The sequence below is a fragment of the Hippopotamus amphibius genome, chromosome 9 (assembly GCF_030028045.1).
Source record: "Hippopotamus amphibius kiboko isolate mHipAmp2 chromosome 9, mHipAmp2.hap2, whole genome shotgun sequence".
NCBI classification, from domain to species: domain Eukaryota; kingdom Metazoa; phylum Chordata; class Mammalia; order Artiodactyla; family Hippopotamidae; genus Hippopotamus; species Hippopotamus amphibius.
Genome location: NC_080194.1, coordinates 58,338,237 through 58,365,541, shown reverse-complemented (window position 1 = coordinate 58,365,541; position 27,305 = coordinate 58,338,237). Strand labels below are relative to the sequence as shown.

The following is a 27,305-nucleotide window of genomic DNA, read 5'->3' as shown; positions in this document are numbered from 1 at the left end:
CTTGGTTGTGGTGTGCGGGCTTCTCATTGTGGTGGTTTCTCTTGTTGTGGAGTACGGGCTCCAGGCACGCAGGCTTCATTAGTTGTGGCCTGTGGGCTCAGTAGTTGTGGCTCATGGGCTCTAGAGCACAGGATCAGTAGTTGTGGCACACAGACTTAGTTGCTTCCCAGCAGATGGGATCTTCCCAGACCAGGGATCAAACCGTGTCTTCTGCACTGTCAGGCAGATTCTTTTTTTTTTTTCAGCTCCTTATTGGAGTATAATTACTTTACACTGTTGTGCCAGTTTTTGCTGTACAACAAAGTGAATCAGCTGTATCTATACATACATCCCTATGCCCGTATCCCCTCCCTGCCACGACTCCCTCCCACCCTCCTTATCCCACCCCTCTAAGTCATCACCCATCATCGAGTTGATCTCCCTGTGTTATGTAGCAGCTTTCCACTAGCTATCTATTTTACAGTTGGTAGTGTATATATGTCAATGCTACTCTCTCACTTCGTCCCAGCTTCCCCTTCACACCCCACCCCATGTCCTCAAGTCTGTTCTCTACATCTGCATCTTTATTCTTGCTCTGTCACTGGATTCATCAATATCATTTTTTTAGATTCCATATATATATGAGTTAGCATATGGTATTTGTTTTTCCCTTTCTGGCTTACTTTGCTCTGTATGACAGACTCTAGGTCCATCCACCTCACTACAAATAACTCAATTTTATTCGTTTTTATGGCTGAGTAATATCCCATTGTATATATATGCCACTCTTCTTTATCCATTCATCTGTTGATGGGCATTTAGGTTGCGTCCATGTCCTGGCTATTGTAAATAGTGCTGCAATGAACATTGTGGTACATGTTTCTTTTTAGATTATGGTTTTCTCAGGGTATATGCCCAGGAGTGGGATAGCTGGGTCATATGGTAGTTTTATTTTTAGTTTTTTAAAGAACCTCCATACTGTTTTCCATAGTGGCTGTATCAATTTACGTTCTCACCAATAGTGCAGGAGGGTTCTCTTTTCTCTGCACCCTCTCCAGCATTTATTGTGTCTACATTTTTTGATGGTGGCCATTCTGACTGGTGTGAGGTGATACCTCAGGCAGGTGGATTCTTAACCACTGTGCCACCAGGGAAGTCCCCTGTAAGTTTTATATGATAGGCAGAAAGTATAACCTCTGATTTTTTTTTCTGCAATCTACTCATATAAAACATGAAGACATCAAGGCTTGCAAAGAAGGGTTTTCAGTCTTTTCCTTCTTATAGACTTTACATCCATTACCAGCAGCTCCTGAATATGTTTTTAAGGCTTAACTAATTCGGAGGATTTTCTATGACATCCAGACTCTAGTGCTTTGTAGCTCTGTAGCCTCCTGATATCACATACAAAGTGAGAAAAGTGAAAAAGAGAGTTGGCCACAGTCATTCAACAAATAGGCACAGGGCTAGAGGAGTCAGTACAAAAAGTATGACTTGGTCCCTGCACTTGAAGATTTTATTAAGTACCAGAACTCTAATATGGGCTTTTCCTTATTATTATTTTCATTTCATTCACTCATTCAACAAATATTTTTTGAGCATCTCCAATGTGTCTGACACTCTTTCTAGACACCGGATATCCAGTACTGAACACAAGTGACAAAATTGCCTATATATACATACACACACACAGACACTCATGCACATACAGCATACTTGTAGAACTCCCAGTTTAATGGAGAGATGGACACAGAAACTAAATTACCACAGTGTGTAAAGTGGAATAACAAACCTAAGGTCGTTTTCTAGTATGAAGGAAAGGGTAAACAACTCATTCTGGGTGGAGGAAAGGATAGATGGATAAGCTTCCTGGTAGGACACACGGACACACCTGAACTGAATCTTAAGAATAACCAAGGATTGGCCAGGAAACAATGGGGGAGGAAGTAGAAAAAAAGTAGTTTCAGCATGAAGACGTGATGAAGTCAAGCAGATGAAAACCAGATGGTGTGTGGTATGTTTGTGATGCAAGCAGCACTTTGGTGTTGCTGTAACTTGGAGGTTAAGGCAGGGAGTGAGACCCTTCATCTTTGCACAGCTGCAGTTTGGGGAAGGAGAAAAGATTTATCGCAGGGGAGTCACAAGATCAGTTTTTCTAGCACCTATTCTGTGCCCTAGTGAAGTGCAGTTAGATGCTGGAGCAACAAAAATATGTAAGGTACTGTAGGTCTGTGATCTGAAGGTGCTTGCTTCTGCACTATTATTGTCCACTTCCTTGTTCTACTCAAGACCTGCTCAGCCCTGATCCACACCCAGCACACATTTCCTCTCCACCCAGTGCAGGTTGAGTGGTTAGTGTCCAGTCCTCACCCTGTAGCCCGGATCTAGATCCAGGATAGAGGATGGGGAAATTACTCCCTAATTCCTTGGCAAGATTAATGCATCAGCTTTCATTCTATTATCTCCTACCAGGTCGTCCTGTGCTTGGTGGCAGCAGGAAACAGTGAAGACCAAAGACCTTCATACCATTTTAAGCCTTCAAGCAAATATACCTCCATAGGGAAACTCTGAACCAAACCCGTTCTTCAGAAACTGATGTACCTTTTTTAAGAACTATTTCCCCTGGGGTCTGTGGACCCCTTGAAATGTGAACCCCATCAATCTGTATGCAAAATATTGAGACAATGTGCCTATCTGTTAAGAACAAACACTAAACTTCTGACATTAAAAAAAAAAAACCCTAAAGTTAATTTTACAGCGTGGCCATATTTAATTTTTTTCCTCCAGCAAGTATTCCATAGGGCTTTTCATTGCATTTACATCGCTATGTTATGTACTCAGTCCTATGCCTGCCTTGTATTTTTTTTTTTTAGTTGGGTTTTTTTGGTTTCTATGTTCCTTCTATTTTTTAACAAAAGCATGGACTACTAAAACTTTATAAACTCTCTGTTCCCCTCTCAAAACCTTATTTTTCTCTTACAGCCTTCCTTTAACTACTCACTTAAAATAGTAAAACCCATCTCTTTCTCCTAGCACTCTGGCTCCACTTTCTGCTTATCTTCCTGTCTTGGTCCAAAAGCATAGTCTTACAGAGCTGCAGTTAAAATTTTATTTTATGTATTTATTCTTTAGTAAGTTACTAATCTAAGGCTAAGGTATCATAATTTATGATTTCCTTATTGTTGAACATTTAGGTTGTTTTCAACTTTTCATTATTAAACATAATGTTGCCAGTGCACCTTTAGGTATAGTCTTTCTCTTCTGTTGAACTATGATATGTCCTTTTATTAAGTTCACAAAAGCAGGATTATTGATGTAAAAGTATAAGTATCTTTAAGGTCTTTGACTTGAGGTTGGCATAATACAAGCAAAATGTATTAGCATGACTGGTACATATTCTTGACCTTAAGAGAGTGGTAAACCACCTCAAGGATGCAGCATCTGCAGACTGCCCTCCCTGCATTCACTGTGCAGGAAGTTCAGGTCATGGTTTTGAGTACAGCCTTTCATTTCTAGTCAGCTTCTGCTCTTAAATCTCAGATGTGCATAGTATCAGCTTCCAAGGTTGAAGGTCACACGACAAAGAATTAACTGCAAAGACTGATTAAAATGTTATTATGAGAATATACTAGTGCCCTTTTCAGCTTATGACATTTGTCAATGTCATTTAACCTTATAAAAGACAAATTTATGTAGAAAGGCATCTGCAAGCAAAATAATATTTTATTGAAAATTCAGAAGTTACAGTACCTTAAGACATTTTTTCATATTATAAAGAAAAATAAGTTAAAGAAAAAGAATTGACTCAAGTGCACTGATACTTAGTTTTCATTCAAACAACATCATTTTGAAAAACAAAAATCCACAGCTTAATTTATTCATGGTATAAACATGTATTTTCCTATTTCTTATCAAGAAAACTCTACTGGAATAATTTTCGGAGTGATCTTTCAACACATCCTCTTTCTGGACCCAATTTAAATGGCAAATTAGTGTTAGTATCTAACTCGCACAGACTACTGGAGAGTGTATATGTGTATACATAAGAACTAGGTAACCCTGATATAAAATTTTAAGAATGAGAGTGATTTGTCATTTCATTTTATCATAGGGCAATAAATAGCATTTCTAAAGCATGTCTTCTTGTCTCCTAGGTCCAAACCAACCACTTTCAGAAAGGTGTTTCACCTAGTGAGCACTAGTGGCATACGTAAGATTAATTATGGTTACTCACACTGCCAAAGTGTTAACTATTACAGTCAACCGTTTAGTGTTAGGAAGTATCTTGTTATGCCTTTTAGATTAAGGTCTCTCAAATTTTCTTACGAAAGAGAAGCTAGTTGAGCCAAAAAAGATTAAAATACTCATTTTTTAAAAACTCATTTTATAGTATCAATGGTCAATATTTTTGTTAAATTATTTTCTAAACAGAAAACATTCACTGAGCTACTGGTATCACTTAAATAATTGTATTTATTATTTCCATTAGCTCTATTACGTATCTTCTCCCTTTCAAGTGAAGAAAGGAGTAGGTACATATTATCAGTAAACAAATGTACTTACTCAGCTGCTGTACTGCCATCTCTGGCATGTCAGTCCCAGAGGAGATGCCACAGTTAAGCTAGAGTAAGCATGTCCACAGCTGGACATGGCACTAATGTAGAACTTCATTTACTATCCCAATTAATATCTGTATAGTACTTTATAGTTAGAGATCTTTTCTGTAACTATTACAAAAATACTGAATGAAATTAGGCCATGTTAGGACATTTACAACATGCACACTGCATAAAATGCTTACAAAAATGTTAAGTGCATCACATAGACAAGAGGCAGAAACTGTTTATTAATAGAGGAGAATCCAGAGAGGACAGAATTAAAACATAATGTGGCATTTGCTAACACAGTACTTTTTTTCATTTGGTAACACGATACAAATTGGTCTTTAAGAAAAAACTAGGTCTTATTTCTTCAATTGTGGAGAAACCTGGCCCTGTGGGGAAAAGAAGATTCTCTGATAAAAAATAAAGGTCTGAGAGTCACTGTTTTGACAAGTTGACTCTGAAACTGGTGAAACCTTTTTGAGTGTAAGGAAACAGTGATGACTGACTTAGAGGTCATCAGAGGTGAATAAAGCTTTCCTTTCTCTCCCCCACTCCAGTAGCAGAAAAGGCTCATAGGCACCTGATTAGCTGTCAGAGAAGAGGGTGCTTTACTGTGGTGGCAGATGAATTACATTTAAGCCATAATGTAATGGATCAAAGATACTGGATACAAAATTTGACAGGTGCAATCACTCTCATTTTTCTAGGTCCCCAAATAAAATCAACAGCTGGTTTAATCAAAGTATCTTCTCCAAGAATCTTTAGAAAATGTTATGACTCATTAAAACTAAATTTTCAGAGGAAAAATATTGCCTGATTTTTTGCAAATAAAACATATCATCAAAAATCCCTAAATAAGAGTGCATTTATACACCTAAATAGTATTTCTTGTTAAGAGTTAAAACTACTCTCTTCCTTCTTAGCCCCTCTTCCTTTCTGCATTTCAACTTTTCTCTTGTATTTAAAGTACTGATAATTTAGTGAATTGAGTACTGGATGTCAAGTCAGCACTCACTGCTTAAGGAAGCCTGGTTGATAATGTACTCAACACTTGTTCACTGAATTTAAAATTTACATATTGCTATGATCAACCATTTGAAATTTCATTAAATTTGGTAAATTCCATAAGGAAAATAAACAAAGGCAAAAGTATAAAAATAAAATTTCACACAGACTAGAAATATTATCTGAAGACAGCTGACAAAAACCTAATAGTGCTTTGTATTAAATAATAGTTTTCAAGTCACTTTATACCAAGTTATACACTAAAAAAACCCCACCTAATTTACTATTAGAGTCAAGATTATATAACACTAGTTTCAATGACAATTACTTTTCCTATAACTTCTTCCGCATTCTCCCATGACTAAAGGTTCAACATAACAGATTTGACATAAAAGTGTAAGAAACAATTATTGGTGATTCTCAATGCAAATGTTTTTTAAAAAGTTTTGATTCTTAAGAATTTGTACCAAAATAAAGCTTCTGATATATCTTTAGGATTATAATCGATGACAATGATTTAAGCAAAAAAATACTTGAACTAACATTTACATATAAAAATATAGAATATATATACTACAGTCAGTGATTGTGGTGATATCTTAAGTATTACAAATTAGAGTGGGATGAATTGGGAGATTGGGATTGATATATATACACTAATATGTATAAAATAGATAACTAATAAGAAAAAATATCAAATTGTACACTTTAAATATATGCAATTTATTATATGTCAATTATATCTCAATAAAACTCTTTCAAATTAAAAACAAAACAAATTAGAGTATCGCCAACCTGACTAAAAAGTTCAATGAGTTTTAAAATATGAAAAAATATCAAGATTCTTAGTTTTAAACTTAACCATTTTCATATTCCATGCCTATTGGGATTCTTTGTTTTGGTTAATAACTGGACTTGAAGAATACAGAGGAAAAGAAGGTATTTCTCTGGAAGAAGCCTGGAGCGTCTCAGTATTTAGCAGAGTTTACTACTGTCTTGATTTTTCCTAAGCCTGAATCGCTTTCTCTTATTCTGCCCATTCAGATCAATAGAAATCTATGATAAGGAAAGCCATGAGGCTGGAAAGAGTGCTCAAGTCCTGTATTGTGTCAGATCTCTATTTTTTGCCATTAGGAAAGATGGTGCCTACAAACCTAGAAAGGAATATACAATAAGGAGAGCTGAATCCACACACAGGACAGCTGGGCACCTTCTACCAGCCAGCAGTTAAACCACCAAGGTGTTTCTATTCTGTTTAAAAAGCACCACTTCTTTCCCATGTTGAGGCTTACATGGCTGTAGTGCAGGCTTTTTAGAGTTCCCTTTCTGCTCAGGTCACATATACTTGTCAAAGATCATGACTTACAAAGTATTAAAATGTAATTAAATAGGCTTAATACTGAAGTTAAACTGAACACAATTTATTCTTTTTCTAGGATGAAAGTGAAAGATAAAAAATCCTGGACTGGGCAACTCGAGGATGGAAGATGCCTTAGAGGACTGGGGCAGGGAGGGTGGGGGGGACTCGAGGGGGGGGCGTCAAGGAAGGGAGGGAATATGGGGATATGTGTATAAAAACAGTTGATTGAACCTGGTGTACCCCCCAAAAAAAAAAATAAAATAATAATAATAAAAAAAATAAAATAAAATAAAAAAAAAGAACAAAACAAAACAAACAAAAAAAAAAAAAAAAAAAAAATCCTGGACTGGGAATCAAAAGATCAGGTTCTCTTGATCTCATGGCTGAGTGGTCTTGATCAAGTTACTTAACCATCCTGGGTGTCCATTTCCTCAGGTAAAAAAAAAAAAAGGAATTTGTATTGGATACCCTTAAAGTCTCTTTCAAATTTGGTTGAAACACTAAGTGAGGATGTTGCACAGTGCCTCTTGGTTTTCATTATGAAAATCAGCTAAAAGAATAGTGTAAAAATAATTCTGGTTTGGGGGATTTTCTGATGCTCATTTCTCATTATGGCTAATGAGAGTTCTCTAAACTTCCAGGGGGTAAAAGTAAGTACTTGGCTCTCTAATAAAAACATAATCGAGATATTTCTACATTACATACAAAGTATACTTTGAAATTCATTGGCATGGTGAGATTTTAGTCACCTACACCTTCTTTAATTCTCTTACTGTTGAAACCCTGTTCTCTCCTCAACTGGGTGGCAAAAGAGTAGAATGGAGGTAAAAGAGAGAATCTTGGTTAAAGTATTTCTGACTGAGTGAAGAATAAAAGAATCGTTTCTATTCTTTAATTTTTTTTAACATTTCAATTTTTTCAGTCTTCAAAACTAAAATTTTTGAAATTACTGCTAATACGTAAAACCAAGAATCCGTCGTAGTTTATTAGCACTGGTAAAGAATTATAACTTACTGCCAAAATATCAATGCTGTGCCAAAAGAAACAGTTTTTAAGTATATGGTGATGTGTTCTACTGGTTCTTATTTTAATCATTTTCAGACGTGAGACTCATAATTCTGCTTCTACTATTTCAAACCAGACGTAAAGCATGTCGAATTCAAATTTAAAGAGGGACTTTGTGGAGTGCCAGCGATAACTCTGGGAGTAGGATAAATAATTTCTTCAACAGTTACATATGTACCTAACAAGAAACCAAGAACTCCAGTGAACGCGATAGAAATATTCTTCAGGACCATCCATATATTGTAGTGTTCCTTAGAAAACGTGAGAATTTCAACCAGAGGCGGCAGGGTCAGGGCCAATGTGCTGCTGCTCACAGCTCCAACAAAGGAAAGCACGATGTCTAAACGAGGAATGAGAATTGCTCCAGCACCTAGAAAATGGAAAATACACATTTTTCTTATGTAAATACTTAATACTTACGTGAATACTAACTGTAGATACTTTCAATATATTAAAATTAATTGATGCAAGTAGGCACTACTAAACTATTGTTTGTGGAAGAATCTGTCCTATTTTGTTCTGAGCTAAAAAAGAAAACAAAAAAAAGAAACCAAAACAATGAGTGATATTTCTCGGATTCTGACTTCTCAACAAGAGTTTCTTACATAAACAACTTTTAATTTTTGCTATGAAATTCTGGGTGAAGAATGCATTTTCATTACTCTGCCATATTGCTCATTCTACAAAGCACGAAACCTGGGGTGGTGCGATATAAATAAATCATTAGGTAAATGAGAGAGAAGAGATAGCTATTCCTTACATTAGAATTCCAATTAACCAAAATAGAAGAAACAATGGGAACAGAAAATCATTATTAAGCAAACACCACAGTAATAACTGTTGTTGGAAAAATAACTGAAAGATGCTAAAATTAGTGGGCAAAAACGGTGATGAGAACAGGATATCTCCCTACAAGATATTTATTAATTATAAAGGGAAAAAGAGTACCTTCACAGCGGAGACATCTAACGGACACCACCTTAACCAAGTGATCAAAGTTAACATCACCAGTAATAAGACATACTGATGCCACGATGTGATGTATTGAGAGGTGCAAAGCATCACCTGTGGATTTCTTGTTAAAAATGCTTAACTTGAACCTAATCATGAGAAAGCATCATACAAATCCACACTGAAGGAAATTCTACAAAATTACTGACACTTCAAAGACGTCAAGGTAAATAAAGATAACTCTCAAGACTGGAAGAGACTAAGTAGACAGGACAACTAAATTCAAGTGGGACCTTGGACTGGCTCCTAGATCAGAAAAAAGGAAAACTGGCAAAGTCAAAATAAGGTCTATAGATTAGGTAGCAGCACTGTATGAATGTTAATTTCCTGGTTTTAATCATTGCATTGTGGTATGTAAGCTGTTAACATTCAAGGAAACTGAGTAAAGAGTTTATGGTAATTCTACTTTCTTTTACAACTTTTCTAAGTTATTTCAAAATGAAAAGTTAAAAAAAAAAAATAATGCACCACTATTGCCAAAAGGATTTTATTCCAAGCTACTGTCAAGTTTTCTGCAAGTTTTGACCTGGCACTTTCTTGATCTTATCTTTATCTTACCAAATATCAAAGAAGGTTTGCAAAAATCAAGACTCATATTCTTTCTCCAAATTGTCCTTAAATGGTTCATTGAATGATTTGTTGAGGGTTGGAGTTGACATCAGAAATAACAGCTGAGTTTGCTCACATGCAAGCTGTGACAACTCTATCACCACTGCCACCACACGTGACTGCATAACCACAGTTCTGGCTGTGTGGACTCTATGTGTTGCCTTTCCTTTACTTGTCTTCAAAAGGTATCAGTTTTCTCTCTTATCTTTGTTATCCCTCTCTTTTATTTCTAAGCTTACCTCCTTTTGCTTTTCTTTTTTCTGTGTCTTTGTCTCTTACTGAACTTTCTGTGGTATATATAATTTAATCCATGCTCTTTGTAATTAAGTCTTGAGTTTGCAGTCTACTGGGTTCTTCACGTCTTAATTTTTAGTTTATGATTTTTTTTCCCCTCCCCTATTCTCTTTGTGCCTCTCAATGTTTAAATTTAGAGAGGATGTGGGACTAATTTGGAGCCACCATATTTCTTAGAACCACAATTATTTACCACTTTTTATTTAAATTATTATGAAAGCTAAAACCCTAAAAATTATTTTGAAATCATAAACGTAGCTACACACCTACAAGACTGAAGTACAATAAACTTTCCTAAGTAAAATAACTGAATTTGAAGAATGTGGAACTCTAAACTAGAAATACTTTATAAAGGACCCCTGTTTAACGGATGTGTGCTACTTCCTTTTAACATTTCTCTCAAGGGAACTATAAAGCATAACTCTCAAACAAAATTAGAACCCCAAATTCACTGACTATATCCATTTTGTGGAGACATGCTTCCCCTACTTACAGTAGGTGGCAGTATTTAAAAGGACAACCACACAAACATGACTACAAGCTTGTCATCTGAAGAGCTTTTCATTTTGGAATCTACTTTTCATCATCAGTGTTTTCCAATATTCCAAGCTGTTACTAGTAAATCAAGTGAAATATTGTTGGAAAACCATGTGGAGGAACACTATAGTATTTTAGAATTTATTCATTTAGACTAAAATTCCACTTATCAAATGATTTTAAATCATGAAATTTATCAGTTATTCTTCAAATATTATATAACCAATAGATATTTGTGAGTAAAAAATGGCTTGAAATGTTATTTGATAATGTTATTAGTAGACAAAGAAGAGGCAAATCTGACATAGAAGAACTCAAAAATCACAAAAACAGTTCTTGGGATAAGGACAGTTTAAATAGCTTGCCCCATGTCATTTACAGACAGTTATTATGAATATATCTATTAAATACTAATTAAGCTTATTCATTATTTCCCGAAACTATATTATAGAGAAAAAGAATGTATCCTTAAGGTACAAAGCTTCCTCTAACATGAGAAAAAAAAAGCCTATTTCAGTCCAGTTTTTGCATCTAAATGGTGAAAGCAGATATATCAGAGAAAAAAATAAAATACTTGATATTACATCAACAACAAAACTGTGAGAAACACTCTAGCACACAAATTTTAATGACACAAAGAGTGAATGGTTTTCTCCATGTACCTACTGACTCTAAGATAGAATATTAGGGTACAGAATAGTAGGTTTTCTCATCTGCTGTGACAACTAACTTAAATGAAGGATTTTAGTATGTTTTCTTAGTATTCTACAAACTACCAAAGATTTATGCTTTGTGTAGTCATAGTTTACTAAAGGGAGAAAGTATACCCTCAAATCCAAGGGCTTTTCAAATGAGAAATACTAGAAAGATCAATAAATTGGACAATAACAGAAATAAGTAGTATTTAACATACTCTACAGGTTCAATTCAAACAGGGAATCAAAATACTGGTCTCAAATCAAAATTTAACAGCTTTTTCTACAGGTTTGCTTTTAAAATATTGATAAAAGACACTTATTGTAGCCCAAGGTGGCCTTTGGCCGGTTTCTATCCATTCTTCTCCGTCACTTGTGTGATGCCTATGTAGCAGGTAAGAGTCTGACGCATCCTTTCAAGCGTTTGAATTCCACCAAGAAGATACCGTGAAATGGTGATACAAATGTTAAATGGAGACTTGGACATATAATCCAAGCTGATGAACCCACTACTTTGAAGACCCGTCCTGCAAACGTGGATTTAATACTTAGAAAGGATTATGGAACACTGAAACATGCGAACCTAGCTGAGCCTCCACTCAAGGCTAGTGCTGCACAGCCTGCTCTACGGACAGGATAAGGTCCCCTCAGCTCCCCACACGTTCCTCAATAAAGAGTCTGACCCAGAATCTTTTCAGGTGTTTTGAAGAATGGAGTCATAACAGTCCTGTCATAAATACCAGTTGGCTTTTACTTTAATTTGGAAGGATGTGCCAAAGACATAAATGAAGCTCAGTATCCAATGACGTGTTTCAATGAAGTAGGACAGAATATGGCATGGTCTGTGTTCTCTTTGTCCAAAGTATGCTGTGAATATAGTCCTCACATATGGTTACGTAGGTTTCCCTATTTTTAACTAAAAGAAAGAAGCAGCAAAGAAAAAGCTGCAGTCCTCTGTGCCATGAACTCAGCTCCTGAGGAAAAGCCCTGGCTTCTGGTAATAAACCCTGGTAGCAGATGTGCAGTATGGGCTGTACCTCAACAGACAGGCAGCTCAACATAACAACAGCAGCCAATGTGCAGAAATGGATGGAGCTGTTAAAATTCAGTAACCAACTCTAAAAGGATATATACTTTCAGAATAGAACTGTCTTACATCTATTAATAAAAGGACTTTGACTGAAATAAGTCTTTTTGTTTAGTACAGTTGTCAAAATGTCAATAAAAGCAATGTGTAAAAAATATTCCAAAATGTTTTAAAATAACTTTTGCCTTCTGAATGTTTCATTAGTCATCAAAGTATGGGCTTACTGACTTCATTCCTGAATGTGATTTCCCTTATGAGTTGACATATTTCATTTAAATGATTGCTTTGAAAAATAAGTTTCAGATAATTTTCCAAGTTTTGCTTTTTATTTGAACAAAATGTAATACACCCAATTCTTTAAATCTAGGCATAAGCTCCACCCCAAGCTGCTCAATGTAATTTACAGAGTTGCCCAGAATTTCCAGTTCTACCATTCTCTAACCTTGAATGGGCCAAGATGGTTATTCATATCTTCTATAGAATTTCCAGAGCCGCTTGTTCCCCAATCACCAGTAATCTGGTCCCTGGTATCATTCTAGGCAATCTCATTAGTTAGTTCAGTGTTGTAGTCACCTTTCTATTTGTGGTTATAGCAAAAGTGGTGACAATAACGATGATGATAACTTCTAAGTACTTTGTTTTTTTTTTAAATGTCTCATCTTCGTTTCATACTTGAGGAAAGAAGGACTCAAAGATGGTTTGTAACCTACCTGAAGACACCAGCAAGTAAGTGGGAAGGCCTGAGTTTGAACCGTCAGGTAAGTATGACTATAAAACTCACACTCTTTCCACTGTACCAAACTCAAGCTCACTCTCCATGAGTCTCCATCATTAATTCCACCTTGTAGAGGCATTTTATAATGTGAAACTTTAATAAGAGATTATATACACTCCCTCAAATAATAAGTAAAATAAGCCACTGAAATTATTAAAGACCAAAACAGAAAAGGTAGTCACGGAGAGTTAAAATGTTAAATATACAAAAGTTAACAGATACAAAAAACTTGAGGAAAACTAGAAAACCAAAGTAAAATGTGTATCAACAATATAAGGGGTCACTTATGCATCTGATTTACATAGACTTATATTTCAATCATGAGTGATGTCATTTCCAAAATAATAATCTGATTAGTTGTTTGAAGTGTGATAGGATTTGGTTTCTGTTCTTCTATAGCAGTCGAGTAACAGAATTTTAAACCAAAATGTATCCCAGGTAGGTGAAAGACTGTTTTAAAATTATAAAAAATATACTTTAAGTAACTTCATTATAAGAATTTCAACAATAAAAATCATTATGATGTAAATATGCAGTGATACTTACAAGTAATAATAACCAAGAAGGACCTTATTGCAAATTCACAGACTTGCTTCCATTTAGCATGAAATTTAGATGTGATCACAGGGATAATTATCTCTGCTGGAACATAGAACTGAATTGAATATGTCACAAAGATGCCAAAGGAATACAGAATTTTCACTGATTGATACAACCTGTTAAAAAATGTTGACATTTAGTCATTCTTTTATTTCCAGCTTTACGAGGTATAACTGACCAATACAATTATAATACATTCAAAGTCTACAACGTGATGACTTGATATATGTATACATTGTGAAAGAATTCCCACAACAGAACGAATTAACAAACATATCCATCACCTCACGTATTTGCCTTTTTTTTTTTTTCTGTTTTGGCGATAACACTTTGATTTTACTCTCTTAGCAAATTTCAATTATGCAACACATATCAAACATAATCACCATGTTATACATTAGATCCTCAGACCTTATTCATCTTTTAATTGAAAGTTTATATCCTTTTACCAAACTCTCTTCTTTTTCCCCACCCACCAGTGCCTGGCAACCACCAACCTATTCTCTGTTTATTTAAGTCATTAAAAACAAAAAGAAAATTAGATTTGTATTAAGATAACAACTTGCAAGAACTTGGCAGGCATTATGCTAAGTGAAATAAGCCAGCAAAAGACAAATACTGCTTAGTACCACTTATATGTCAAGATTATAAACAGTTACCTAAACTTTCACCAAGCAAGAAGGAATTTGCTAAGTTTCCTTCTATAATGTATTCATCACAGGAGTGAAGGAGGAAGGAAGAAAGCTGAGTAGAAATAGATTTGAAAGTACCACAAACAGCATAATTAAAGAAGGAATGTCTTAGGGCCAGCAAAAATACAATCTTAATTTTAAAATTATCTCAAGATATATTTCTCAGCTTGATGCTTAAAGTTTAAATACAAATGGTCAAGCTATTGAAATGTACAAAATAACCAAAAGACTGCTTCATATACTCTGATATGTAATTGCAGAGAATTAAGTAAATATCCTTAGTTTATTATTACAACATTCCTATTTTTCTAATTCTTTTAACTTACATGTTTTTACAATATGATTAAAGATATATCTAAAAATATATCATTATGCATATAATTACTTTTCTGATATAAAATAAATTGTATAGGTTATTATTAGTACCATTCAGTAATATTAATTATATGTAATTACTATCATTTGGTGCTACACACAGTAAATACGGGAAATAAAATGGTTTGGGTCTTTTAGAAGCTGGTATATTTGCTAATCATCTACCAAAGAGTAATACAGAAACAAGAATGTTTAAGAGAAGCACTATAATCTTTTAAAATCAACTATTCCACTTTTACTTCTTTCTTAAGAACCCACTAACTTCTATGTTTGATATCTATATTTTCAAGCACTCTATTTTTCTATACTCGACTTTTCTGTATATTATCAACCTTCGTTTTCATTTCAGTTTTAAGCTCGTATCTGTGGTAACTGCCATATGTACCAAGTTTTAGAAATGAAGAGCTGAAAGAAGAATCTACCCAGTAAACTGTCTCTCAAAAGGATTAAAAACCTGCTTAAAGTGATACAAATTTATTTTGATGATATATAAGAACACAAAGCAACTTTTAAATAACATATGGTGCACATTAAAAGGTATTTTAAAACTCACTGCCAGGAACTTCCCTGGTGGTCCAGTGGTTAAGACTGTCTTCCAGTGCAGGGGGTGTGGGTTTGATCCCTGGCTGGAGAACTAAGATCCCACATGCCGTGGGGTACAGACAAAAATTTTAAAAAGAAAAAAAAGTCTTCAAAACACAAAAACAAAAAAAACCTCAGTGCCAAAGTTCTTGAAAGTTAGAGGCTATGTTTTATTCTTCTCTGTATATGCACTTACAGGGGATAGATACTTATTAAATATTAATGAAATTAATATTCATGAACAAAAATGGGTATGGATAGGTGATTCTTAGAAACCACATCTAATCAATATCACAAATAAAAATACTTCAAAAATAAAATGACTCTTGCTTGAAAACAAAGTCTGTTATACTGGTAGCAAAAAATGTAATATCTTAGTAAAGAAAAGAAATACATTTTTCAAATAATTATTTTGTAGTCAATATATAGAACCATGGGGGAGAAAACAACTAAGTGTTCCAGTGAAAACATAAGTTTTGAAAATAGGATTTCAAAAACTGCAGTGTTTCTATTCTTTTCCCCACAGTGGCTAACAAATCAATGCTTAACCTAAATTTACAGATATGAAGATCTTAATTTTTTTAACGCTAACCTGGGAAATAAGTGGTTGACTGATTTGCTTTCTCTCAAAGTTGAATACAGAAGCTACTCTTGGAAAGAATCTAATAACTCACTTTCCCTCTTGGACAATTGTCAAGAATCTCAAGGGTTAAGCTCTGTCAAGAAGTCTTTTTGAGAACTAGCTACAATCCTGACCAAGAACCTCATCTCATTCTAAGCCAAAAAAAAAAAAAGACAACTAGGGTTATCTGGTGTTCATCACTAGACTGACTGGTATGCTCACTAGGCTGTAAGCACCATGAGGAAGAGACGTGTATCTGTTCACTGCTGTATCTCCAGTGCCTGGCTACAGTGCCTAGTAAATAAAATGCATATAATAAATATCTGTTAGATGAAAAATGAATTTGACACATGCCCCTCATTTTAAATTTAATAATATTCACTGTGAGGGAAAAAAATGACAGGCAGAGGAAAGGAAAAGCAGAGGCTGTTTGGGCCAGGATTCCTAGATACAGGCAACTTTAATATTGGGAGAAAATCATTAACAATTTCTGAGGGAAAGGACAGAGGGAATAGTCCAGAAATATACAAATCTTCTTTTTCCAGTTTCTTTAAATTTATTTCTCTACTTCTTTATTTACTGTGCCTCTCGGTGAGTCCATTCTTGCCTAAATATTTTCATCTTAGGTAACAAACTCCTCAGAGTTCATTGCCAGAGTTCAAACTCCCTGATTGCCTGGTAGGATCAATTAGGACATAGCTTGATTATCTGCCACTATTTGTCAGCTTTATTTCCTAGAATATTCAGCCTCCTGGTTCCTGTGTGCTACAAACATGAGCTCAGACTTAAGGTTTATTCTGTTTCAGGGGGGGAAATGAAGTCCCAGTTCAATTATCTAAATAAATTAAAATATCTACTCCATACCTTCCCTGTTCTTATATGCTTCTTTCCTATTTTTGGTTGAATTTTCCCTATCCAGTGTGCTTCACAGAGAATGCCACGTGTGCGACAGCAGAAGTCACCTAACTGCTTCTAAATGTTTGTCTATATGAAAACCTAAAATGCTTGACATCGCTTAGTAGAAGTGTGTCTGCTATTTGGGTTACTTTAGTGGAAATCTTAGAAAACCACTGCTAAAACATCATTCAACTAAGACTACTAGTAACAAGGGAAACGCTTTTATGCCTAGAATACTATTTAACAAACGTTTACGAAGGGCCTCTTAGAGCGCTGAGTAATGTGCTGGATTGCGGAGATGCATGACGAGCCCAGAAGATGCAGGGTTCCTGCCCTCAAGGTGCTAATGTTCTAGCTCAGAATCGTGAATTTACTTCATTGTCACCTTTAAAACATACCCTTTACTTCAACAGCTAACTGCAATAACCTGAACAATATTATTCATAACTAGTTTTAAAAGATGATGCCTCACTAGGACTGAGGGTAATAAATAATACCTTGGAGACTCTCTAATCCATACTTGCTTTATTCTGGGGCTGCTTTCTAATTCAGTCTTTTCTTGTAGAAATACCCCATATGAGCTCTGAGACTTTAAGTCAATGTGGCATCAAAAGCCCTTTACAGCTTCCCACAGCTAGAAGCTATGGGTTCCCTGAGTTCTCATAACAGTCATTAGCTTTCGTACCCAGCCAACAGAGAGTACACTGCATATTCTCTAAACTGGTGGGCCTACTGACTCAAGCATGGGGTGGCAGTGGGGGGACACTCATGCATAGCATTTCAAGAAAGGAGTCTTAGATATAACCCATGACTATTCTAGTCCAAACTTCTCATTTTGGAAGACTATCACTATAACAGACAGGCATCTCCTCTCCAGTAACCCTCAGCCATGGCTAGGATTTTAACTGTCCCAGCTGCAGACCATAAAGAAAAAGACTATAGGCCACAAAAGGCATATATCCACAATGAGAAAGGGTTACTCAGCAGAAGTTTTCTAAAGGAGAGTATCTTGACACACTTTCCTGCTTTTCCCAGATTTTTGTTTCTTAGGATACAAGACTTTCCTCTTCTAAATAAAAAGCAGGTGTTTGGGCTTCCTAGGTGGCGCAGTGGTTAAGAATCCGCCTGCCAATGCAGGGGACACGGGTTCGAACCCTGCGCCAGGAAGATCCCACATGCCGCGGAGCAACCAAGCCCGTGCGCCACAACTATTGAGCCTGCGCTTTAGAGCCCGTGAGCCACAACTACTGAGCCCATGTGCTGCAACTACTGAAGCCCACGCACCTAGAGCCCATGCTCCGCAACAAGAGAAGCCAAGGCAATGAGGAGCCCGCGCACCACAACGAAGAGTAGCCCCCACTCACCGCAACTACAGAAAGCCCGTGCACAGCAAAAAAAAAAAAAAAAAAGACCCAACACAGCTGATAAAATAAATAAATAAATTAAAAAAAAAAAAGCGAGTGTCTAGCTAGGCTTTCTTGAATAGAAATTATGATCTGATAGGCCCTTTTTAATCAAGGCTTGCAACTAGTTCCATTCTAACTGGAGAGCCATAGCAATTAAGGATAAGGTGAGAGGTAGGAAGGGGATGCAGAAAAAGGGAAGGATTAATTAGCGCTACTGCAGGGACAGAATCACCCCCTCAGGAATGAGCTGTGAATACCAAAAGCATTCCCTCCGCATGCTTGCCCACTGCTCCTTCACCATGTTCTTAACTCCCTGGAGACAAGAACATCTCAACTTGACATGCATGCACTCCCACCTTCGCCCTTAAGACTTTCTTTACATACTTTTGAGAGTAAGAGTAGGGAAGACTTCTGAGATTGTTTCCCCACCTAAATTTTATAGTTGACTTTAAAACTACTCGTCAAATTTATTTATAAATTTGTTTTCAGGATTTAGTCTAAATATTATTCCAAGCAGAGAAAAATACCATTTTATTTTCTAGACCCTGTACTGTCCTTGAAAGAGGAACTAAACTATCATAATTTTTAGTCTCGATTCTCTTATATTGAGCTGTTTAAGTTTCTACTCCATATGAAACTATTATAAAAAAGAAGCGCATTTGAAGGAAACAAAATTACATAATCAACTATAAAATAGGTTAGTGAAATAAATGCTGAACAAGCATATATCTCCAGCTTGAAACAAATGTATAGCATTAAAACATGTTCCATTTTGAAATACATTTGTAAATATGTCAGAGCTAAAGTTAAACTATAATTTTTTTTAAAAAAAGATAAACACACTGCATGTATGCCCCCTGTGCAACCTGGAAAGTATTCTAGGTGCTTTATCATAAATGGTTCCCTACATACATTTGTTCAAACAACATTTCGGACTCCAGTGAAGACCCAGGATTCAAGTGATTACTAAATAGCAGTCAAACTCTCATTAGGAAGCCAGGCAAAATATATAATATTTAAATGTAAGGTTTCACAGACTTCTGTCCAGGCAGCTAAAGGAGCAGTGTGATATTAATTACATAGCATGTCTTCTTTGCATTTATCAAAACTAAGGAGTTATATTCCATTTCATAAATAAGGTAGCAAATCTGCATAGTAATAACTGCCAATATTATTTTTAAATCTCCAAGGACCAATCTCTGGAAGAAGAAAAAACCTTATATATTGCTTCACTTAGCAGAATATGGTTCTAATATTAAAGAGGATACTAAGATGCAAATAATATTCAAATGAATATTAATATTATTTATTTACAGTTGACATTTGACCAATGCAGGGGTTGGGTGCCGACCCTGCACAACTGAAAATTCAGATAACTTTTGATTCCCCCTAAACTTAACTACTAAGAGCCTACTGTTGACTGGAGGCCTTACTGATAACATAAACAGTCAACACATATTTTGTATATTATATGTATAGCTACATATATTTTATAGATTCATGACATATCTAACTTTTTAATTTTTTTGATATTTCTAAGCTATGTAGTTTGTGAGTTTTTTCAAATTGTCACAAATCTCAAAAAATTTTTCTAGGACGTGGATCAAAAAAGATTTTGCTGCAATTTATTTCAAAGAGTGTTCTGCCTATGTTTTCCTCTAAGAGTTTTATAGTGTCTGGCCTTACATTAAGGTCTTTAATCCATTTTGAGTTTATTTTTGTATATGGTGTTAGGGAGTGTTCTAATTTCATTCTTTTATATGTAGCTGTCCAGTTTTCCCACCTCTTAGAGTAATGAAAATAAAAACAAAAATAAACAAATGGGACCCAATGAAATTTAAAAGCTTTCGCACAGCAAAGGAAACCATAAACAAGAGAAAAAGACAACCCTCAGAATGGGAGAAAATATTTGCCAATGAAGCAACTAACAAAGGATTAATCTCCAAAATACACAAGCAGCTCATGCAGCTCAATATCAAAAAAACAAACAACCCAATCAAAAAATGGGTGGAAGACCTAAACAGACATTTCTCCAAAGACATACCGATGGCCAATGAACACATGAAAGATGCTCAACATCACTAATTACTAAAGAAATGCAAATCAAAAACTACAATGAGGCATCATCTCACACCAGTCAGAATGGCCATCATCAAAAACTCTACAAACAATAAATGCTGGAGAAGGTGTGGAGAAAAGGGAACCCTCAGGTGCTGTTGGTGGGAATGTAAATTGATACAGCCCCTATGGAGAACAGTATGGAGGTTCCTTGCAAAACTAAAAACATAACTACCATATGACCCAGCAATCCCACTACGGGGCATATACCCAAAGAAAATCCTAATTCAAAAAGACACATGCACCCCAATGTTCACAGTAGCACTATTTACAATAGCCAGGACATGGAAGCAACTAAATGTCCATTCACAGAGCAATGGATAAAGAAAATGTGGTACATATATACAATGGAATATTACTCAGCCATAAAAAGGAATGAAATTGGGTCATTTGTAGAGACATGGATGGAACTAGAGACTGTCATACAGAGTGAAGTAAGTCAGAAGAGAAAAACAATTATTGTATATTAATGCATATATCTGGAATCTAGAAAAATGGTATAGATGATCTTATTTGCAAAACAGAAATAGAGACATAGACATAGAGAACAAATGTATGGATACCAAGGGGGAAAACAGAGGGTGGGGTGGGGTGGGAAGAACTGGGAGATTGGGATTGACACATACACACTATTGATACTATGTATTATAAAATAGATAACTAATGAGAACATACCATATAGCACAAGGAACTCTACCTAATGCACTGTGGTGACCTAAATGGGAAGGAAATCCAAAAAAGAGGGGATATATGCATATGTACAGCTCATTCATTTTGCTGTACAGTAGAAACTAACACAACATTGTAAAGCAACACTGTAAAGCACAACACAATTGCTTTACAATTAATTCTTATTAATTGTAAAACAATAAAAATTTAAAAAAATTTTTTCTAATATGTTAATTGAAAAAAATCCACATATAAGTGGACCCATCCAGTTCAAACCCATGTTGTTCAAGGGTCAACTGTACAAGGTATCCTAACTGCGTTCAGAAAGGACTTGAGGCACATCCGGTATTAAAGCTGACCAGTAAAACAGCAAGGGCCATAAGTGATGGGTTGTATTATTTTATCAGGAATCCAGAGTGTTAGATTTTTGACAGCAAGGATAAGTATTAAAATCTTTTTTATTAAAGTGAGTCCATATTAAAAGATTCATGTTTTACTCTTATATGTTACTCAAATTTGGAACACTCTTTATCATTTTGAATCTTTTAAAAAAAATCCCACAAGAATCTATAAAATCACAGATGACCTCCTCTGAAAATTATGAAAAAAAAAATCTGTTATACAAATGTAGAAAACACAGTAAAGATTTTTAAATGTTTAAATCATAAAACCAAGAATACACCTTTATCATGAAATATTGGTAAATTATACCTATAAAATATACAAACTAGGTTAACAAACTCTTGTCTACCTACCATACATCTTGAGGAAGATTTAAAGTTATGCTGCCTTTGATTTCATCATGGAAACACATATATCCTAAGGTAGCTAATGTTACATACAGAGTTGTAACGATTCCCATGCCAATATTCAGTGCTTGGGGGAAGCGTTTCGATTCTTTCATTTGATTTTCCAGTGGAAGGACCTAAAAGAGAATGCAAGTAATTTAAAACAATCTAATATCCTGCCTTATATGTACACAAATTAATCTTTCTATAGTTTATATGCAACACATAATTGTTGATGTATTTTTCTAAATGTTATATATTTTTTCACACTATAGATTTTTTAATTCTTAAAATAAAAAGATTTGAAATCAGCTCTTAGTAGGCAAAACTCAGGTTTTTTAAAATAAACTTCTTACTTTGGAATAATTTTAGATTTACAGAAAAGATGCAGAGATAAACAGAGGACTCCCACATACTCCTGACCAGTTTCCCCTGTTGTTAACATTTCACAACCAAAGTACCTGTGTTACAACCAAGAATCAATATTGGTACATTACTATTAAACTTCAAACTTTATTTGGATTTCACTAGTTTTCCCACTAATGTCCTTCTTCTGCTCCAGGGTCCCATCCAGGACAGCACATTGCATTCTGACGTCCTGTCTCGCCTCCTCTGGTCTGTGGCAGGTTCTCAACCCTGCCTTGTTGTACATCATCTTGACAGTTTTGAGGAGAATTGGTTAGGTATTTGGTACACTGTCGCTCTATTTGGGTTTGTCTGATGTTTTCTTCATGACTAGACTGGGATAATAGGTTTCAGAAAAGGACACCACAGAGGTGCAGTGCCCTTCTCATCACATGTGCTGTCAACATGACTGATCACTGGTGGAGTTAATTTTGATCACTTAGGTAAGGCAGCTGTTTGCCAGGTTTCTCTGCCTGTAAAGATCTCTCCTTCTCCCTAGTCATACCCTATTCACTGGAAGTAAGTCACTACAGATAGACTACAGGGGATTAGATTAGAGCTCCTGGAGGGGGGCATCTACACAAGTTACTTGAAAATTTGGCCTATGTACTTATTTACTTAATCATTTATTTGTATTAGCATGGATTCACGTATATTTGTTTTATACTTTGAGTATGAATCCCAAACACTATTATTTATCCTGTTGCTCATATTGTTCCAGCTTTGGTCATTGTGAATTCTATCAGGCTGGGTCCTGTGTCCCTTTGACATGCATCCGTTCTTTTGTTTTCTGAGCACTTCCATACTTTCTGGCACTACAAGGTGCTCCAGACCTTGAATTTCCTTGCTTCAGCCCTACAATGAGCTACTTCTCCAAAGAACGTTGGTTCCTTTGATGGAAAATTGTACTTACAACTCCAGGTCTGGGTGCTGAGTGTGCTCATTGCTACTGGGTGCCACTGCTTCCAGTTCTCTCAGCAGACAGAGTTAGGAAATACATGTATGTATACTAACCATGTACACATACGTCTATAACTGTTTCTATACTTAGCCATGTGTATCTAATGTCTGTCAATTTGATGAGATGAATAAATATTTTCATTATGGGAAAAAAATTTTTAAAGGAAAAAAGGCTAACAGAAAAGTTAAACTTATAGGCAAATCTTTGGAGGTTTTGGGCATACAATTTGACAATACAGGAAAAGACACTAAGTAATAATAATAACAAGTATTTACTGAGTGCTTACAATGTGCTAGGTATTTTTCAAAAGCTTTGCATGTAGTATCTCACATAGTCTTCACAATAACCTCATGAGATAATAACTAATATTATGTCCACTTTTCAGGTGTGTTAGCTCTATATGGAAGTTTTAAGTGATTAATAGAAAAGAGAACAGTGAACAATTTGTATGTTCCAGAAATAATCCAGACCTGAAATAAGAAGCTAAAGTCAAGAATTGTGTCAGTGCAGCAAGAAAAGGAGGAAGAGAAATAAATGAACATTTACAGAGGCTCCCTGTCTATGTTAAGCAGCATTAAGTGTTTTACATATAATCTCATTTATAGAATAGATTTGGGGAAATAGGAAAAGAAGACTCAAGATGCCTTAATTACTGACTGGAATGGGAAAACTAGGGGGACAAGTTAAAAGAATTACTCTGTTTCAAGCTTGAGTGACTGAAAGTAAACTAAAAGAAATAGAGAAATGAGAAAGTGAAACTGGTTTGGGATTAAAAAAAAAAAGTACGTGTCAGACTTTGGAGTTGTTGAATTTGAGATGTCAGAGGAACAACACTTAACTGGAAATGTCCAATAGACAACTAGAACTTACTAGTTAAAGCAGAAATGAAAATCTACAGTTATGTCTATAACAGGGAGAAGTAGAGCTGTAAGAATTAGAATTCTATAAAGGAGAATTCAGAGAGAGCAGAAACCCAAGTGAAATGGCATAAAATTGTCTATTTTGTCTGCGGTTCATATAGATAGATGTTTATGAGTGGTTTTACTTCCATACCAAACCATAAGACTATGAAACATAAGCTATGTAGTAAACACCAATATTCTATTTTCCCCAAATCTATACATTCTAGGCTTGAAATGAACTGGAAGCATAGAATGGAAATATTTAGGATCTCAGAATCCTCAGGATGTCTGTATCTCCTGGTATTATCTTTATGATAACATCATTTCTCAAAACAAATATGATATGTATAAATCTAAAAAGAGAATTTATATTCGACTCTTCTTATGCAATAGTAACTTTGTAACAATTCCAATTCATTTAAAATCATCTAATTTAAAAATATGATGTTTGGGATTTGTCTGACTATAACCCAGACTTGATAGAGTAGATAGAATATAGGTCAAACAAAATTAGCCGTAAGTTAATGGTTTTTGAAGCTCGTTGAGGTTTACATAGGAGTTCATCACACTATTCTTTAAGTTTTGTGTAGGTCTGGAAATTTTCACAATAAAATATTAAAAATCATCTAATGTTCTCATTTTAAAGATTAAGAAAAAGCAATACATCTAAGATAAAACTCTTGGTTAGTAGAAGAACTAAACTATAATTCAAGTCTACCACACTAAAATGCAAATCATTTTCTAAGAATAAAAAAATAGAAAAAGAAAAACATACATTTTTAAATGTAAATAAGTCTTTGTGTTGACTTCAGATTTTAAAAAATAGTAATAATGACAAAATCCTTACCACTCCTATGCCTTCAAAAGCAAATACAGCAGTACCAAAAAAGAGAGGGTATTTTTTCCAACCAGCCACTATTGGAAGGTTGTGGGGATCTGGCATATTCTGGAGAAAGAAAAAATAAGGTATCAATAAGTTACATCTTTACTTATTTGAAAGAATTTAAAATGGAAGAGCGAAATCATATACTTCTGAGCTTCACAGCAGCAAATGTGTATTATAAATGTGAATAATTCTTCCAACAAAAACTTTAAGCATCCTATGTTAAATGTGGCCAAGCTGTTAGGATTTCATTGCCAAAAGCAATTGTTTCCCTCAAGCCCACATATTCCATCTGAGCTAAATGCTCCTGATTACCTGTTTCCACCTGAAAGTCCCAGGCTGTTGTCACTGGGTATGGCTCCTGCCACAACAGGAAACACATAAGCAATATTCAATGTCTGAGCTGAGAGCCATATAGTCAGTTATCAACCACTGCTGATGGTGTCAATGAAATTCATTCCGCACTCTACTTTCATTGCTCTTTTGGTCTCTAAGATTTCTCGACGTTGGCTTTCTGCCTCATAGTGCTGTGCTGTTCTCTAGAACAGGTCTCCTCCTGGTTTCAGCGTTTTACTCTTTGACCTGACAGTTGCCATTACCCTTATTATCTGTGCATGTGCCTTGACTCTGGCTTTGATTACTTGGTCCTGACTCATACAGCCTTGTTCTAACGCTCACTCTCTGGAAACTCACAGACTGCACATCTTGCTCAAGATCCCTGGGTCCACACTGGCCACTACTTCCAGCTACCCCAAGTCTCCTCACCATCCTGTGTTCTGCCTTTACCTGACCAGAAGTGGAATTCAAAGTCAATGAAAGAGGATGAACAAAGAAACTGAAGTGTGACAGCACAGGGAAAATTGGGGGAATAAAGAGGTTTAGAACATCTAAAGCATAGGTAGAACTGTGTGATATAATGGTGACAACATGACAAAAACATAAGCTGGGGTCCTAATGAAAAAATTATTAAAGTGTTTGGATCACTGGATAACACTAATCTGTACTTCAAGGCTCACGTGGTTCCCTCTACCTAGGGAACCTCCTTTTCTGCTCCACTAACTCCTACATGTCCAGCTAATGGCTCATGAACTCCAGAAAGCCTTATAAGACCTTCCTGCCTGTCCCCTTTCACTCTCACGTGCTGTAACAAAGAGTCCAGGGGCTGTGGAATTCAGATGGAAGGAAACATAGACCCATCATAAGAGAATTTGTAATGAATTACTAATGGAGATTTTAGGACAACTGCTTTGGCAGCAATGTATAAAATGGACTGTATCAGGAAAGAATAAAACAAGGATGCTCTACCTTTTTTGAGTCATTGGTCCCTCTGAGAGATTAAAACTATACAGCTGGTCAGTAGGAAAATGCATATATACATACAGAAACACTAAGTCTTACAAATAATTTTAAGGGATTTGCAGATCCCCTGAATCCCATCAATAGATTATTTTAAAGAAACTGGGTTAAGAATCTCCAGACTACCGACAATGAAATCAGTTGAGGTTACTGCATACAACAGATAAAGAGGTTACAGCCTAGTGTAGTGGCAGTGAGATGAAGTGGTGGTGGCAAATAAAGGTTCAGAAGTGAAAGAAAATTATAAAATTACATCTTTACTCCTATCTCTTGTGATTGGTTTAAACCTTAAAGGAATAAGCAAAACACTGATGAGTTCTTTGTTTCATGTACTAAGGCACGACCCTAAATCTCACAGCTCTAGTAGGGCAGGTATTACAGTCATCTGAAGCAATGCCACAAAGCTCAGAAGCGTATTGACCAAGGTCCAAAAGCAGATCTGATTACAACCTTTGTTTTCAACCTCTATGTCATACACTTTTTAAACTAACCAGTATCCCCCAAAAGGAAACCAGAGTTCCCTGAGCATCTCCTGTGTGCGACATATGAATAGGATCTTTACTTATCATTACTTTTACCTCCAAAGGAAAAAAAATTTACTTATTAAAAAACATATGACACAGTTAAAAACATGCTTTACTTACCCTCACAACGTACTGATAAATTATCACAAGACTGACAGCCATGGAAACGTTGGCAAGGAATGACAGCACGAATAGATTTTTGAGCTCACGAATGAAGACCAAAAGAATTAAAAATGGAAGAAAGCAAAGCATGTATATCCTTAGGTCAATAGTTCTTCTCTCACATGGATCTGAAGAATTGGTACTATTCAAAACAAACACTTTACTCTCCAGGAATCCTTCATGAACCTATACAAGATTACCAGGAGAATAAGGAAAAGGGGGGAGAAAAAAATTCCATCAACTTAAAATCACAAAGGAGAAATATAAAGACATTATGATCTATATACACTCTATGATAAATTCCTTTACAATAAATCACACTATTTCAAGATACTCTAGCATCCT

The 27,305-nt window shown here is 35.5% G+C and overlaps 1 protein-coding gene across 2 annotated transcripts in view; it reads right to left on the bottom strand.

Moving 5' to 3' along the window:
• Positions 1-4,800: 4,800 nt before the first annotated feature.
• The window catches only part of SLC36A4 (solute carrier family 36 member 4), a 44,230-nt gene continuing 21,725 nt past the window's right edge, over positions 4,801-27,305 (bottom strand). For both annotated transcript variants that reach the window (XM_057749588.1, XM_057749589.1), the window contains exons 7-11: positions 26,919-27,146; positions 24,883-24,981; positions 21,735-21,904; positions 13,565-13,734; positions 4,801-8,380 (exon numbers count right to left, since the gene is read on the bottom strand). In XM_057749588.1, coding sequence (XP_057605571.1) covers positions 8,073-8,380; positions 13,565-13,734; positions 21,735-21,904; positions 24,883-24,981; positions 26,919-27,146 — 975 coding nt within the window. In that variant the 3' untranslated portion in view covers positions 4,801-8,072. The remainder of the gene's footprint in view (positions 8,381-13,564; positions 13,735-21,734; positions 21,905-24,882; positions 24,982-26,918; positions 27,147-27,305) is intronic.